General features: G+C 36.4%; 2 protein-coding genes across 4 annotated transcripts in view; one reads left to right on the top strand and one right to left on the bottom strand.

The window, feature by feature from the left end:
- LOC115216342 (E3 ubiquitin-protein ligase UBR3) overlaps window positions 1–7,877 on the bottom strand; it is a 64,757-nt gene extending 56,880 nt beyond the window's left edge. For 2 of the 3 annotated variants that reach the window (XR_005000927.1, XM_036506483.1), the window contains exons 1-3: window positions 7,228–7,877; window positions 2,151–2,364; window positions 835–971 (exon numbers count right to left, since the gene is read on the bottom strand). Coding sequence is in view for 2 of the 3 variants with exons in the window: in XM_036506483.1 (XP_036362376.1) it covers window positions 835–971; window positions 2,151–2,364; window positions 7,228–7,444 (568 nt within the window). In the remaining variant the exon portion in view is untranslated. The remainder of the gene's footprint in view (window positions 1–834; window positions 972–2,150; window positions 2,365–7,227) is intronic. The other variant, XM_029785585.2, reaches the window with a different exon arrangement.
- A 9,125-nt stretch (window positions 7,878–17,002) lies between these two features.
- Window positions 17,003–17,187, top strand: part of LOC115216623 (Bardet-Biedl syndrome 5 protein homolog) — a 40,509-nt gene continuing 40,324 nt past the window's right edge. The window contains exon 1 of the mRNA XM_029786105.2: window positions 17,003–17,187. This exon is cut by the window's right edge and continues 8 nt beyond it. Within this exon, the coding sequence (XP_029641965.1) occupies window positions 17,104–17,187 (84 nt within the window). The 5' untranslated portion in view covers window positions 17,003–17,103.

The raw sequence follows: 17,187 nt of genomic DNA, 5'->3' as shown, positions 1-17,187 counted from the left end.
GCGTAGATGAAGGACTTGTGAAAGGGTTACAATGTGCATGAGTGCTGATAGCAAAGTCAGAGTGGACAACAAATTTAAAAGAGATGCTAGGTATCCAGCAAGGCTGTGTGATCAGCCCTTCTTTTCTTTATTATCCTTTCATTGTTACTAATTGTTATATTGCTCTAGAAAAGAAAATGAGTTTGAATCTCATCCTCGTTGCCAAAATAACTTCATTATTGGCTGGCATTCAAGTTGATAATTCGGTATTAAAACATAACTGAGTTATATTGGCGATAAGGATAAGATTCAAACTCATTTTCTTTTCTAGAGTGTATTTATGTCACTTTGGACTACTCTCCAATGATATCCAGACTCACACAAACACATATGTATAACTATACCAAAAATGGAAAGCACAATATACATATGTAACCACACCAAAATTTGAATCATCAAAACAGAGATGGGTTCTGCAACAACCCATTCAGGAGGGTAATAATTCCAATAAAAAGTTGATACAGGATAAATGTGGCTCTTTAGACTTGCTACAGACCATTTCAAATACATCCAGATCATTGGAAGAGATGCACAAATTTGGCCAGATAATAAGATAGCAAGGAGTGGTGAGATACTGTGAGATCTGTCCAACTCCTCTGCAGGATGGGAAAACTCATGGAAAATTATGAGGATGATAGTATTCCTGGTTAAGTTGCAATCAACTGAAGGCATGGAGAAAATTATCCCTCTTCATTATAAGAAATATGACAAATATATTCAAACACCAAACAGTGACACTACTAATTCTTAACTAAAATATCAAATTTTGAACAGTTAATACCATGTGATACAGACCTACTTTAGCAAATTCTCTTAAGTGGTATAGCAGGCGGATAAATAGTCGTGGCATGACTACTTCTGGTAGTGCCATCACTTCACGTGGTGGAACCAACTGGTATCGGTTAGGTCCAGGAAGGTGTCGGGAGCAAAACCTGTTTAGAGAAATAAGCAAACTCAATTATTTCAATGAGATTACAATAAAATTCAATAAATATTTACATAAAACAAAAATAAATCAACTAAAAAGAGAAAAATATTGCCTGTTTTTATGACAAGAATGTTGAGTGAAGTTTAGTCAAGTAAGATAAAAACAGGGGGTTCTTTTATACAGGGATATCATCACAAAGCAAGGCATTTGGACAAGCAAATTAAATTGGTATTAACTCGAAAATATTTAGTTCTCTTTAACTGAAAAGGCCAGGGACATACAAGCCAGAGATAGAATTAACAAAATTGAGCTTAATTTTCAGTTGAATTGTGCTGTTAAGACTGAAAGTGAAAAAAATTAGAATTTTGTATGATAAGTTATGGGAAGAATAGCAGTAATATTTTATTAATACCACTAGAGTTGAGGACAATAATCAGATTGAAATGTCTCCTAAGACATCCAGGACAAGATACAGTCCTTGCTGCAGCGTGTTGGTTTGTGTATGTATGTTGGTGGGGGTGTACCTCAAGGGTACACTCCCACCAACACACACACATACTGAGGAAGTGACCCTGGCAGCCCAGAGCAGAGTGGTAAGAATGTCATCGACAGTCTGTGTTCTATAGAGGACGATGAGCCTAAGTAAGTAAATATATACTTTTCTACTCTAGGCACAAGGTCCGAAATTTTGGGGGAGGGGGCCAGTCAATTAGATTGACCCCAGTATGCAACTGGTACTTAATTTATCGACCCCGAAAGGATGAAAGACAAAGCTGACCTCAGCAGAATTTGAACTCAGAACGTAAAGACAGACGAAATACTGCTAAGCATTTTGCCTGGCGTGCTAACGTTTCTGCCAGCTCACTACCTTCAGTAAGTAAATAAGTAGTAAGATATATCACTCAACAGCTAGACCTTAAGGTTGTGGGTTCAATGTAAAAACAAACAAAGTATAGAAACACTATCTTTGCTAGCAAAGTGAAAAGCGATAATGTCTGACTACCAGAAAGTCTCTGGCATTGTCCTACATTTTTGAATTTAAAATCCACAAGGGAAAACTAGATGCTCCTCTCTCTCCAGGTTTGATAAAATTAATGCATTAACTGGCCAAGTGCTTATTCCTAAAAATCAAATCCAAAAACATTTGTTGAGAACAAGAGAAAAATCATGAAATATTACTCACCCAGCAGGATTCATTACACTTGCATCTCCACAATCACAAGCTCCTCCAGCCTTGCTACGGAACATGTTGTAGTCGTGTCCTTCGTGATTTCCAGCCTGAAAACACTTGGAGCAGAGTGACATGCATGGTGTTATACCACATGTACGACACCTATAGGCCACAAAATTTGCAGTCCACACAAGGCCACATGTTGTCGCATTGTCATAAATACGCACTGGAAGAAACAAAAATAAGGAGACTTGAAAATAGGCAGAAAATTTGACCTTTTAAGGGGGGGAATAAATTTATTTTTCCTATCTCAATTTGGTGTTTATACAAGGATGAGTCAAAAAGTAATGCCATTTTGTTTAGGGCAGGTGTAATTACCAACACAGGAACATGTATCATACATCAAAATGAAGCTGGTCCTCTGTGGATCACATCCCTACTTCTCAACAGTTACTGTTTCTCTCAATAGCAATGTTCTACCTTCGAATGAAAGCATGTATCCCATAAAATTCTGATGACTGTTCTTTGAACCACTTCTTCACTACAGTTTTCACTTCCTTGTCACCAGATTTAGCACCTTCAGACTATCATCTCTTCAGCTCCGTGAAAGGGGGTTTGAGAGGCAAACATTAATCCAGTGACAATGAAGTGAAAACTGTAGTGAAGAAGTGGCTCAAAGAACAGTCATTCGAAGGCGGAACATTGTTGTTGAGAGAAACGGTGACTATGTTGAGAAGTAGGGATGTGATCCACAGAGGAACAGCTTCATTCTCATGTATGATACATGTTCTTGTGTTGGTAATTATGCCTATCCTAAACAAAATGGCATTACTTTTTGACTCACCCTCATAATATCACTTTTGACATAATATCACTTATGTCAAAATCTTAGCTGTTCATTCTTTCAAAATTTGAACTCAGCTGAAGTAAAACTACCAGTTCACTTCATCTCTCATTAAGTATGATATCTGGTCGTGGCTACAGCTGACATACTGTCACAGTGAAAGCATACAAAAATTGCTTTCTTTGACTGTCTCCGGGGTGCTTAGAAGCTTGATTCCTAAGTACATGGTTCTGGGTTCAGTCCCACAGCATGGTTCCTTGGGCAAGTGTCCTCTACTGAGGATTTGGGTTGACCAAAGCTTTGAGTGGATTTGGTAGACAGAAACTGAAGGAAGCCCATCATGTGTGTGTGTGTGTTTGTCCCTCATCACTGCTTGATAACCGGTGCTGGTGTGTTTACATCCCTATAATCTAACGGTGTGGCAAAAAAGACTGACAGAATAAGTATGAGGCTTAAAAATAAAAATAAGCACTGGGATTGATTTGTTTGACTAAAATCCTTCGAGGTGGTGCCCTAGCATGGCTACAGTCTAATGACTGAAACAAGTAAAAGATACAAGCATGAAGTCTAAGAGTTTTAAAGGGTAACGGCAGTCATACCATTTTCATGAGCAGAGTGAGATTCAGTGAAGAGAACAACTCTAAGAAGCAACTGAATCAGGCTCACAAACTCAAAATACTGGTTGGCGTTTTACATTAAATATATAGCTTCAGGATGGAACATTCACAGCAGTCTGTTCATATAGGAACACGAAATAATACTCATGCTTAAAGCCCGAACACATCACTGGAGGACAACAAAACTAACAAAACTCATTCTCTATACTCTATAAAAGTGAACTCCAACCAATATAGCTTGGCGGGTTGAACCTGTGGCAATGAAATGCCTTTACCAAAGATACACGGCAGTGTTAGGGAAAAGATGCCAATTAATTTTTTAATCATTAATGGAATGGATCGTTAACAACTCTTATCTTATAGTGTAATTAATACAAAGAATTACCAGCCAGCAAAAGAACCTCAACATACTCATTCCACAGGCTAGAAATAGCAACCAAGTTTCCTTCAAATCATACCCTTTCATCTTAAAAGGAACACACAAGATAATGTGATCATGAATACACTACACCTGAGAATATTCTTTTAAAAAAGCCCCATCAGTATTGGGGCTGACCCAGGGCTAAATAACAATATTATTATATAATCTGCATCCTAACATCTATTTTTTTCATGCTTGCATGGTTTAGACCAATGGTTCTCAACCATTTTTAGCTGATGGACCCCTTTGGTTCTGTTTTACTTGGGTGCCCCCCCCCCCCATAACCGTTTGATGTTTTAAAAATCCAATCATATTTTTATAATCAAATATTATTAGGAATTGTATAAAAAAAATTGTTAAAATATTTTATGCATCATAGAGATATAATCAATTTATTAAACATAAATTTTAACAAAATCTTACATGGGCCCCCAAGGGTTATATGGACCCTGGTCAAGACAGAACGGTAGTATATCACTGCTCCTTTTGATCCAGTAATCTTACATCTCTGAATCTCAGAAACCTGAATTTTCTCCTAATATCTTTCTATGGTTTACACAGATGTCTTTTATTTGTAGCACAATGCTTCCAGCCTCTACCTAGTCCAGTAGTTCCCAACCCTTTTATCTGAGTTTTCCCCACAGACCCCTTTTAATATCCTTATGTGTGCATATATATATCATCATCATCGTTTAACGTCCGTTCTCCATGCTAGCATGGGTTGGACGGTTCGACCGGGGATCTGGGAAGCCAGAAGGCTGCACCAGGCTCCAGTCTTATCTGGCAATGTTTCTACAGCTGGATGCCCTTCCTAACGCCAACCACTCCATGAGTGTAGTGGGTGCTTTTTACGTGCCACCTGCACAGGTGCCAGGCGAGGCTGGCAACGGCCACGGTCGGATTGGTGTATTTTATGTGCCACCGGCACGGAAGCCAGTCGAGGCGGTGCTGGCATTGGCCACGAGTCGGATAGTGCTTTTTACGTACCACCAGACCAGGGATCCTGGCTGGTTCAATTCGATTTTGATTTCGCTTGCCCCAACATGTCTTCGCAAGCAAAGGGGGTTGGCATGGGTGCCTGTCGTACGGTCGGATTGGTGTATTTTACGTGCCACCGGCACGGAAGCCAGTGGAGGCGGCGCTGGCATCGGCCACGAGTCGGATAGTGCTTTTTACGTACCACCAGACCAGGGATCCTGGCTGGTTCAATTCGATATATATATATATATATATTATATATATGAAGTATTGAATTTAGTTCATGGATCTCCAGTACTACCTTTAAGGACCACCAGGGGCCCACGGACTCCAGGCTGGGCACCACTGATCTAGTCTCATCCCATTATACATATCAGTGCAAGCATTAGATTCGAAACTCAAATTGCATGTTTGTGACTATTTAGTATAACTATTAATGATTAAAACTATTTCACTGTATTTACAGCAACTAAATTCACAACCTGCTCACAGCCAGCTGTATTTCTAGAAAAGTGAGGAAACTGGAGTAACAAGAAATCAACATCAACTGGTTCCATTTATTCTCTACATTGGTCGACTTAGATCGCGTGTTACATCAAATCTCAAAGGTTTTGAAGACAGAATTAACCAAAATTGAACCAAAAGGAATCAAATGAAACAAAAAATTATTTTTGACACAAGGTGCTTTTATATTGCAGTTAACGCAAGGTCAACACTGATTGAACAAACCTATTATCAAAGGGGTTCTCACCATGACCATCCCATTTGTTTTTCCAATAGGGGCCGAAACTGGACGTGGTTCCTCATGATGATGTCTTGAACTAACTGGATCCTACAAAGGAGCTGTTGTAGTAGCAGACCACGAAATATGGTTGAAATTCCTAAATCGAATTACATTATGTAATGTGTACTACCATTTTTTTATGATGATAGGATGTTATTCGAGTGATTTAGCTGCTATTTCTAGCAAGCTGAGTAAATGCGAGGAGGCCTTTATCAGTTTCCAAGAATGATGGAGATGCATCAAGTTGACCAGATTTCTTCGAATTCTACTCTTTTACAATCATATTAAGATTTATTTTCATTGGGAAACTGGCCGAGATTGAAACCGCACAACAGAGAGACAATAAATTCTATACTACATACACGTTTGCGGACCAGATCTTTATCTCATTTTAGGATGGTACAGACGGCCGAAATACTACTGTATTTAGTTTCGGGTGAAAATTCCTTTGAGGTCAACTTTGTACACGTCCGGAGTGGATAAGTTAACAACACTATATTGAAGACAATTCTTTCTCTTAATGTACAAAATGTGATTTTGTACTTTATAAAAACTACCATATTTCACCTAAAACTATAATTCCAAGAAACCGTTTTCAGCATTAACATCGGCAGAAGCAATTACTTATAACTATGTTTGGTAAAGAGAGAAGTACATGTTAACTTCATCCGAAGAAATTTGACAATATAACCCCAAGTACAGGGAACAGTATTGCAACTTGTTGTCGCAGCTCGACGGCAGCTTTTCTTTTTCGGTTTTAGTAAACCAGAGTTGAGTGAATTAAACGGTGATTTTAAACAGCCACTCTCATAGTTTTTCACGATTAAAAGTCACCAAACTTATACAATTGCTTGCGCGTATACACATACACACACATCAAAGCTAGATATGAATGTCTATAACCTCGCATATTTATAGATCCAGTTTATACAACTATACAAACACGTACACACTAAAGCTGATGGGAAAAAAAATCTTTCTGTTGACTGATACTTTTTAAAAACAAAAAAAAAAAAGACAAACAACGTATTTATAAACGATTGTATGTTCTGTCGTGTTATATTCCATACAAGCGCACACAGACAGATTATATAAATGGAAAAGGAGAAAACAGAAAAAGAGAATAAGTCAGTGACATATAATAACAATTACATGTATAAATGTTTGTATGCGTGTAGGAGTAAATGAATATTTGTCCGTGTTCATGAATGTGTCTGTACCTAAGTACGTCAGTCGAATTATTTGCGTATTACATTAAATATATAGCTTCAGGATGGAAAATTCACAGCAGTCTGTTCATATAGGAACACGAAATTGATACACAATGCACAATTCAATTATAAAATACTAACAAATTATATTAAATAAACAGAATAAAACATCATTAATTGGAAACACATAAGGAGTCGTTAGGGGTGTCAGGGCAGAAGGATTTGTTTACTAACCTAGGTTTGCATAATCCTCGAACTTTTTACCACCAGCGATCAGGAAACGATACCATTCAAGATTTTCATAGTCATCAATTGCCTTTTCTGGGTTGAACACTGTGTTCAATAACTCGTTTAACAATTTATCCTCGGCAAATGCTGTCTTAAAGTGGGCAGCTATGGCAGATTTCCCTTTTTTCATCAGAGATGCCAGCTCTGGGCTAATGCCTGCCATCTTGGCTTGTAAGGGAAATAACTCTCCAGAGGGCACTGCTAACCACCAGTTTTAATAATCTTCCTCCTCTGTCTTCTTCAGTCAAGGGACAAAACGCTTCTGGAACTGATTTGTAGTTATTACGGCACACAATTTAGTCTTCTTTGTGGGGGAGCTTACTGTTAAAATACAAAATAAATCTCTAAATTTCCTCAATAAACTGAGGGAAAGTGTAATGTGTCAAGTGCATCTGTAGATGATTCACATTGGGAGATCGTGGTTTTCATATTTATGACAACTTCTGTGGATTTTCTTTTGCGATGTCTGAAATTAAATTCTGTAGTAAAAAGCTATTACACCGTATATTACTTAGTATGTGGGTAATGCTTCCATCTATCCAGCTACTCTTGAATGCAGAGGGATTCTTTTTTTTCTTTTTTTTTTAACTCGAAACTGAGGTGTCGGCCTTTTTATTATCCCTAGTTGACTCTTAAAGTATTGGCTCGTGAATCAAGAAATGGAAAGCTACGCTAAACAAACATTCAGTGTTTTCGCACAAACGTGTGTGTGTGTGAGTCAAGTAACCTATTCCTTTGAAGTGATCATTAACATACATTTACAAAAGATTGAAAGATGTCTAGAAGTACTTTTTTTAGTATGAGACGGAAACAATTTATTTTGAAGAAATAACGGCTTAAAAAGAACTCAATATTAGGAAGACGATATAATACAGCAATTTGAGCAAGATGAGAGGAATAAAATTTATTGATTCAAGTTAATGATACAATATTGAAAACGATTAGGTTGTCTTCACAGAGAAGGCATATTTTCAGTTCTAGTAGAAAACATTTTCCCCCAGGGCTGTTTAGGGGTTAAAAAAAAACTCACCAGATTGTTACTGGAAATCATGTTTTATTTTTTTCGTGTGTGTATGTGCATATGTATGTGATCATAATCATCATCTGTAATGTCTATGCTCCATACGAAAATGGGCTGGATGGTTCAACAGGATCAAATATGACAGGATTGCATTGTGCTCCAATGTCTACTTTTAGCATGTTTTTTATAACTGGATGCCCTTCCTAACACCAACCACTTCACAGTGTGGACTGGGTGATTTTTTTCATGCCACCTGCACTATTGAAATTGCGGTACAGCTTACAGAACTACGAGCCCTGGTGGGGTGGGTCAATCAGCTTCATTTTTTATGGACAAGGGATTGAACTAAGAGAAAGGATGCAATGCAGGTTCTTGTAGAAGATCACTCTTGTAGGGGGAAAGGGAGAGGAGAAAATAAACAGTAGAAGCTGTAAGAGATAGATAATGGTGAGGATATGACTCGGTGGTGCTACAAGGTACAAGGTGAGTTGAAGAATCAGTTTGCAAGGATATATGGGAAGGAGAATGAGGGGACAGTGAGATAGACTGCCCAAAGGGATAAGATCGAAGGATGGATGAACAAAGAGCCATGAGTTGTGGAAGATAGAGGGATGCAGCAGAGAATGAAGAGGGCAAGCAGTATGAGTAGTAAAGATGATACAGTTGTCAGGTTGGTGGGGGGGGGGACAAGACAGAGGAATGACATGGTTGGTAGTCTGCAGAAAAGGTAAGAAGAAGAGGCAGGTTTAATGCATGAGAGATGGGGACAAGTCACTGTACTGTAGGTGGAGAGCACAATACAAATCTCTTCCAGAACTCAGTTTCTCTGGTGAAGGTTAATCTTTTCAAGAACCTTATTATCAGAAAGTGGTATTAGGCTCTTGAAGTAAATCAGTAGTTACTCATGGTCCATTACTTCTACTAGCATTAATCAAGTGAACAACCAAGTAAAACTGAAGTCACATGCAAGACAGGAAGGGGAAACATTGATACACAAAGTGCAGCCATACTAAACAGTCTTCATCATGTGACCACCAAGATGTGTCACATGACATTGTCATGCAAAATACATTCAACACTACATTGATAAAACAATCACGTTACATCTCTTTTGCTCGCACATTTGCTTAATCTGATCAAAACCTTTATCATTAATGTCAACAATAGTTTCATTTGGTGACAGAATATCATTAGTTATCAACTGTTGCAAGCTAATCTTTAAATCACCTGGACTTGGTTTGGCTTCCACCTCCACTTTAGAATCTTGCTATTTATTTTTCTCATCACTCTCAGAACATTTTCTTATTTGAACATTGTGCACTAGAACTGCTCTGTCATATTTTATCATCAATGATATAGTTGTGCTTCTCTGTATTAGATATTGAGCTCTCACGGCTAATGTACAGGGTTTAAGAACAAACCACAGAGGAGCATCAGTGCCAAAAATCATTATTAAAGTTATTTTTATCTGATGTCCCAAATAATGCCCCAAAAGCTTTAACTCCCATTTTCACAGATTGTACCATCCTTTCAAATTGACCATTGGATGCTGAATGGTATGGTAGTGTCTTAAAATATTTGCATCTTATCTAATGTCACTTTCACATTGTCTCATGTCAGGGAACTAATGTATGTAGAACCCTAAAAAATAATTCTCAAAACACTGATCTTTGTTTTAGCATTAAATCTGATGAGTTCTGGTCAATCATCAGGAAAATAACCATGTTCTTTATGTACACAGGATCATAACTGATTTTTTGGTATGGGTTTAAATAGTCAGCATTTAAGTCTACTCAAACATAAATTTGGACATTGTCTCAAAATCCAGGTCACATTCCAGAAAATATATCAATACATCCCAGAAAAGATATCAACACATTTCAGAAAGATATCAACAGATTCCAGAAAAGATATCAACACATTGCAGAAAAGATATCAGCACATTCCAGAAAAGATATCAACACATTTCAGAAAAGATATCAATACATTCCAGAAAAGATATCGACACATTCCAGAAATGATATCAATATATTCCAGAAAAGATATTAGCACATACCTTCTTCTTTCCACATCTATAGAAAGTATCAAAATTAAGTTCAATCTCCTCAAAATGATGTTTTGTGATTCTTCTTTTGGTATTTATGAGATTTATGTTGATCTTTTATGAGAATAAATTGTCTCCTTAAAAGCTTCTTCCTTCAGAGAAAGGTAAAACAATTTACTTTTGGAAAGCAAAATTTCACAGCACTATTGGAACTTCAGGACCATTTAACAGAAATGCCACTGAAGGATGCTGAGATTTGAAATTATGACATTGTATCATAATCCTTTTGGCTATAGGCACAAGGCCTAACATTTTGTGGGAAAGGTGAAGTAGTCAATTACATCAACCCCAGTGCATGACTGGTACATATTTTATCAACTCCGAAAGGATGAAAGACAGAATTTGGAATTGAGAACACAAAGCCAGAAGGAATGCTGCGAAGCATTTTTTTAAGTCCAGCATGCAAAGATTCTGCCAGCTTTCTGCCTTAAAGAGACATTATATCATAAAATAAATGGCTGGTGTTTGTACAACTGTACATATCAAATGTCAACATATTCTCATCATTTGGAAACTGTGCTGACATCATCACAACATTGCCTCTGAATGGTTTAATGGTTTAACCATTTCATTTAATAATATGAGTTCTAATAAAGCCATTTGTGCTTCCATTATAAAGTTTGTATTGGTTGAATGTTTATTACAATATTAATGAATGCATGAGACAAAAACCATTTGAAAAGAAGGTTGAAAAACCTAACAAAGTTGAAGAATTTATGAACTGAAAATTGGTATACAGTTTCATTTTTAATGGCATCCTAATGGTTCTTCACATGATATAAAGAAAAAAATCTTTTCTCTTATATTTGAGACGATTCATGGAATCTCTTGCTGAACCTTTTTTTTTTTTTTTTTTGGTGATTATGTCTGTTCTCTTGAGAAAACTCTTCTATGAAGCAGTTGCTGATGTAGCTTCCTGTTTGGTGTTCTTTTTTAGAATGGCAGGTATTTATAGGAATAACCTGATTTACGAAAACTAACCATCTTTAGAGCTAAGACCAATGCTCTGATTTGTGACAAACTAGTTTCCAAATCATGTATTTTGTTGTTTTGACATTGGAGTGTATTCTACTCCCTTTCTCCTTCCATACTTTCTTATTCTTTTCTAATTTTGCACCCAGAAACATCTTAGATACAATCATTATGTCAATTGTATTTTATACAATTGGCTCAGATAATTATGTCATTATTGCAGGTCACATGACATGTTTTTACAATATATTTTTATCTCTTGATCTAAAAGAGAATACAACATTTCAACTTACCGGACTGTTTAATTGTTTTTCCACCAATCAAAATTCTTTTTTGTTGGCACGACTGACAATTTCTTAGAGTGACTGAACTGTTTTTGTAATATAAATTTCTCTTAGAGACCATTCAACTGCCAGCCTCTGTGCTGTGTAGGCGGACAACACAGACAGTTCCTCAATTTTTGCTTTCAATTCACAAGGACAGCAACATATACATTCATATCTTTAAGTCACCCACAAACAGACACAAGAATTTGTTTTCTGGATGTTATATTTGAAGAGTAACCATTCCTTACTGTTATATTTTTCTCTTATATCTGTTATGATCATGCTATTACTATTTAGCAGTGTTTTTATCAAAGAAGAGAGCTGTTTACCATTTATTAATTATTCAGTCCAATACCATTTATCTCTCACATTAATTATACAAATTAATTCTAAATCATTATTCCAAAACTAAAAGTATCCATTATTGAAATTTTCATCCACTGGTTCGATGATACCACCTTCAACTCATTGGTGGTTGCTGACCTCTTTGGTCCCTGTAAGTAACCCAGATAGAAATCAATCTAACCTTAAAACTATTTATTTTAATGAGAAATTACACCAATTTTTTATGCATGTACTGTAACAGATTGAGTCGACCTAAGGAATCTACAGGGTTTTATTTTTATAAACCCTGGAAAGAGCAAAAATAAAGTCTCTCCTGCTAAATTGGAATTAAAATCTGGGAAGAAATCTGGACCTTTGTGAAGTAAATCAATGAAAGAAACTCTGTCAGAATGGGGTGAATGGGTGGGGTGTTTGAATGCTGACAGATTGGTGCAGCTGACTGGACATGGAATCAGTTTTGGTGAGAGTGTTTAGGCACTGGAGGTGCAAACACATACACGTGCACATGCACACAAATGGGAAGAGAGAAAGGGAGATGCATTACAATTTATTAATTGAACCCATTTGACAAAGACACTTCTCTTCTCCTCAGACACATAAAGAGAAATATACTAACATACACAAATAGAGGGTAACAGAGAGAGAGATTAAAATGTATTAAATGATCTGGATTGCTACAAGCATGTCTTCTCTTCACATATGCATAAAGAAAAAAAAAACACACAATAAACAGAGAGAGAGAGAGGCGGGTGTTTGTAGCAACTGGCATCATTTAATATATCTTAATGTTTCTCAGATTTATTTGATCACAGAACCAAAATTTAAATTCTCTTTAAGTTCTACTTTGTCAAAAATCCATTGTAAGAAGGTGTTTCTTTTCCATATTTCATCAATATTTCGCCATCTTCATCAACAGAAAATGAAGCAAAAACTTAAACAAAGTTTAGTAGTTGAGTAGCTGGGTTGTTGTCAATTAGAATATAAGCAAAATTTTGAAGGAACCAGAAGGTCCCAGAGGCAAAATGTCTGCTGCCAAAGAAGTCAACATCAAATCAGTGACTCCAAATAGACAGTGCTACAACAGCTATGCCAAACCGTTGCACACCCTGCATGATTTGCTATAAATAGCAGAGATTAGTCTCCCTCAAACCCTACTTTACCATCTTGAATAAAGAAGGATAGATTGGGCAATGTAGTCTCTGGAATTATAAATACCAAGATGGATGTGATTGGAATACTTTAGTCATAAGGCTGTTCAATCAGAAGCTGGCATCAAGGCAAAGAACAACAAAAGTATTCGTTCTGTTTTTGTTTTTTTTATCCTGTAGGGGAACAAATTTGTCTTGTGTTGTGCTAAACTACTCTGTGAAACTGATGCAAACAATTAAATTACAAAAGCAGTGAACAGTTAATTTTGGTCTCTGAAATTACAAAACAACATTGGTCTTTGTGTGACTCAACCCTTCATGTATTGTTGGTCTTGAAAAACTTTTTGGTGTCAAGTCAATATTGAAAGCCATGTAGTAACCATTAGTTGAAGGTTGTACTTAATACTAAATACCTGATAGTTGTAATTTATACTGGCATTTGTCAAATGTTTTATTTCTATGTTTATGTTGTAGGTTATTTAAATAGAAATGTTGGTTTATTTTACCTCTTTGATCAGTTATAATGCTTAATGAAATAAAAAATCAACCCTTGTATATTGCTGGTACTTGTTTTTTTTACTCTAATCATGGGTCTTCTCAAGCTGTGCTGTACTTGAGAAGACCCATCAAGCCAACTGAAATCAGAGTCGTGGCTGATGCTGGTGTCATGTAACTGGCACCTGTACAGGTGGCACATAAAAAGCACCTTTCAAGCATTGGGCCTCATGGAGGCAAAATGGCCAGTGCTGGTGGCACGTGAAAAACTCCTTTTGAGTGTTGGGCCTCACAGAGGCATTGACTAAGATCTTTGGCATTATGTCATGCTTGAGAAGAAGACCCATCAAGTCAAGTAAAATCAGTTGTGGTGGATACCGGTTTCACACAAATGGCACCTGTGCTGGTGGCACATAATAGCACCCATTACACTCTCGGAGTGGTTTGTACATCCAGATGTACAAACCATGTCAAATCAGACTGGGGTCTGGTGTGGCCTTCCAGCTGGCCAACCCTGGTCAAACCATCCAACCCATGCTAGCATGGACAATAGATGCTAAATGATGGGTGGTATTAAAAAAACTCAACCCTAGTGTAATCTGATTCTGGAATAATAACCTATTAAGCTACAAATACTAGAAACATAGAGAGTCTGAAATTTTACTGATTCAACTCACTCCACCAAAGAACTATTTCTACAAATCATTATGGTTAACAGGAATAAATCATTTTCAACATTCGTGGAATTTTTCTAAATGCTTCCAGATTTTTATCATTTAAAAATAAGTTTCTGTTCTGAGCCCAACAAACATCAGCTCCTTCTTTCTTTATCATGATGGTCATATTTATTTATGTAGGAACCATGGTTTTATCATTATCTCCCAATATCATATGGAGAAACAAGTTACCTGATTCATTTCTTCACAAGTGTTACTACAGTTCTAGTGGAACTAGTGCCATGGTTGAATTTCACTAATCTCTAACTTGGATGTCAGGTATTGTCTGTTGTTATATATGGTGTAAGAAGATCTGAATTAAAATTAATATCATACAGCAAAATTTATATATTCAAAATGCATATATAACAATGGAAATAAATATTCTTAAACTAATACATTATAGTAATTACTAAGGTTAGAAAATGTAGTTTACATAAAGTTAAATTCCTATCAGAGTTTGCATTTTTAGTTTGACACAACATCTGTGCTTCATTAAATTATAATTGTTTGTTTGCTAAATTAAGTGCCTTTATAAGAAGCATTTTTCAGAAAATGTTTACAAAGCAATATCTGATATTAGTCTCAGAGCATTTATTTTCCTCTGGTCTGTATATTATTAGACTAATTGACCATTCTTTGCAACTTCAACTGTAAAATCAAAACAGCCAAAGTAGATAAGGTTATTGAACTTTCAAGTCTGAGATGAAGCCCACTTCAACCGTTTCCAAACTGAACAATTTCTCTCTACTTCTTCAGTTGTCCAACTGTTGGAATTAGATGCTGCAGAAATATGACACATAATAGACTGGATGTTGCACAGAGCTAAAAGTAGGAAATTATTTGTTGCTCCATTCCATAAGACCACACCTGAGCAGCTATTTTCAAAGAGACTCAAGTAAAACAACTTTGATATTTGTATATATTTAATGCTTTATATGTTCCTTGTGATATAAGAAGCAATTTGTAGATCATCTGGTTTCATGATTTAGAATTTATGATCTACATTCTGATGAAAACAGTAGCTTGACCTACTCAAATAGAGAAGAGAGAGAGAGAGAAGAGGATGTCAAGTATTTTGTGCTATGATCACCATAATTTAGTATCAAGTCCAGTAGTATCTTGAAAGTATGCAGCAGCAACAAAATACTATGAAAGATTAGCCAGTAAGATGTTTCTTGGGTGGTTGCTTGAATTGCTGGAAACAGCTGACAAATTTCCTCAAATCCTTACTGTCTTAAAAAAAGAACATATCAGATAATAAGTCTCAGTTACCCTAAAAAGACAGGATGATTGAGGCTAGAACACCTTTGATCATTGGTCTGCTTAATGGAAGCTGATTCAGGCCTAAATGACATCAACTCTGGAAGAAACATTCAACATTATATAGTTGTTGTTACTCGTAAATATTTCACAAATATTTTTGATAATGTCATATTTATGATGGCAAAATTATTCAGTCTTACATAAACTACAAAGTTTTATGTGTCTTAACAGTCTTTACTGATTTTCAGGTGTAATACCAACAGTTATTAGATAGAACGAAACAGTTAGATGATGAGTAAGAAGTCTGACATAGTGAGAAGATAGCAACAGGGGGCAATGGTTCCATGAATTCCACGTTTAGCAAGAAAGACAGCAGCAACACCCAGCACAAATGTTGCTTTTAGTAGAGATTTTTAAAAAATTCATTCTTAAGCTTACCAACATCTAACCATAATGGATTTTCTTTCCTAATCATTTGCTATGAACAGTTATAATTACAGAGGTTGTTTAACCCCGAGTCATCTCTAAGCGAGTAGACATATGATCAAAGCCATTCAAACCATGAACATTAGCTGATTCATTCATCCGGGACTACGTTACCCAATGTGTCTTTTCTTTTTTGAAGATGATAGGATGTGATTTGAAGTAATTTTACTGCAATTTCTAGCATATCTAACAATAACGAAGATAATAACTTTGTCTTTTATTTTCTATTCAACTGACTCAATAAACTTCAAGATTCGCAGAAAATGGGAACCACATGCTCCAAGTCCTAAATCCAAGGACAGCATAAAGATGGAGCTCCAATAACCATGATTTTTTTGTAATGTCATTTGAATGCTTCACTGAATTCATTACCTCCGTCCCCTACAAAAAACAAAATCTGTAAGATTTTCGAACAAAAAATGAATACAAATCGAGCACTCAAAGAAGCGATCGTTCAACTTGTTAGAAATAGCAACCAAATCTCCCCCAGACCACGCTCTACAGTCTTAAAAAAGAAAGACACAAAGGATAATTCAATCCTGGATACATTATTCCTGAAAATACGATGGGGTAGCTATGTCTGGAATACATTTGATCACAGGTCTGATCGAACAGATTAAATTCACTCCTGCTATTGTTGTTTAGTCCAAAGTCGGGGACCAAACAACAACTATATACAAATCTTTATTTTGCATTTATCTATAAGAGAAGCAATTTATAAACCCTTCGATGGGTATTTAATACTGTAACGAGTGGCTAAAATCCACATCAGACAGTTATAATCTGGATGCTAAGTAACCAGGGATAACACTAGAAGGGATACAGGGAGAGGCTGCATTTAAGGGAGGTTACTCTCAGTAACTCTGATATTCATTTCAATACGGTCTCAGTTTGACAAATATTGATTTATTAGACTCGACGGAGCCTGAGCAGGCGGAATTGTATGAGAAATTGTCATAGCAACGCTGATTGTTATAAGATGGCCGCTGATAACGTTTGGGAGGATGTTGATATTAAATTTGATATT

The sequence above is a fragment of the Octopus sinensis genome, linkage group LG10 (assembly GCF_006345805.1).
Source record: "Octopus sinensis linkage group LG10, ASM634580v1, whole genome shotgun sequence".
Taxonomy (NCBI): Eukaryota; Metazoa; Mollusca; class Cephalopoda; order Octopoda; family Octopodidae; genus Octopus; species Octopus sinensis.
Note: the sequence above shows the minus strand (reverse complement) of the source record. Positions and strands in the feature narration are given on the sequence as shown.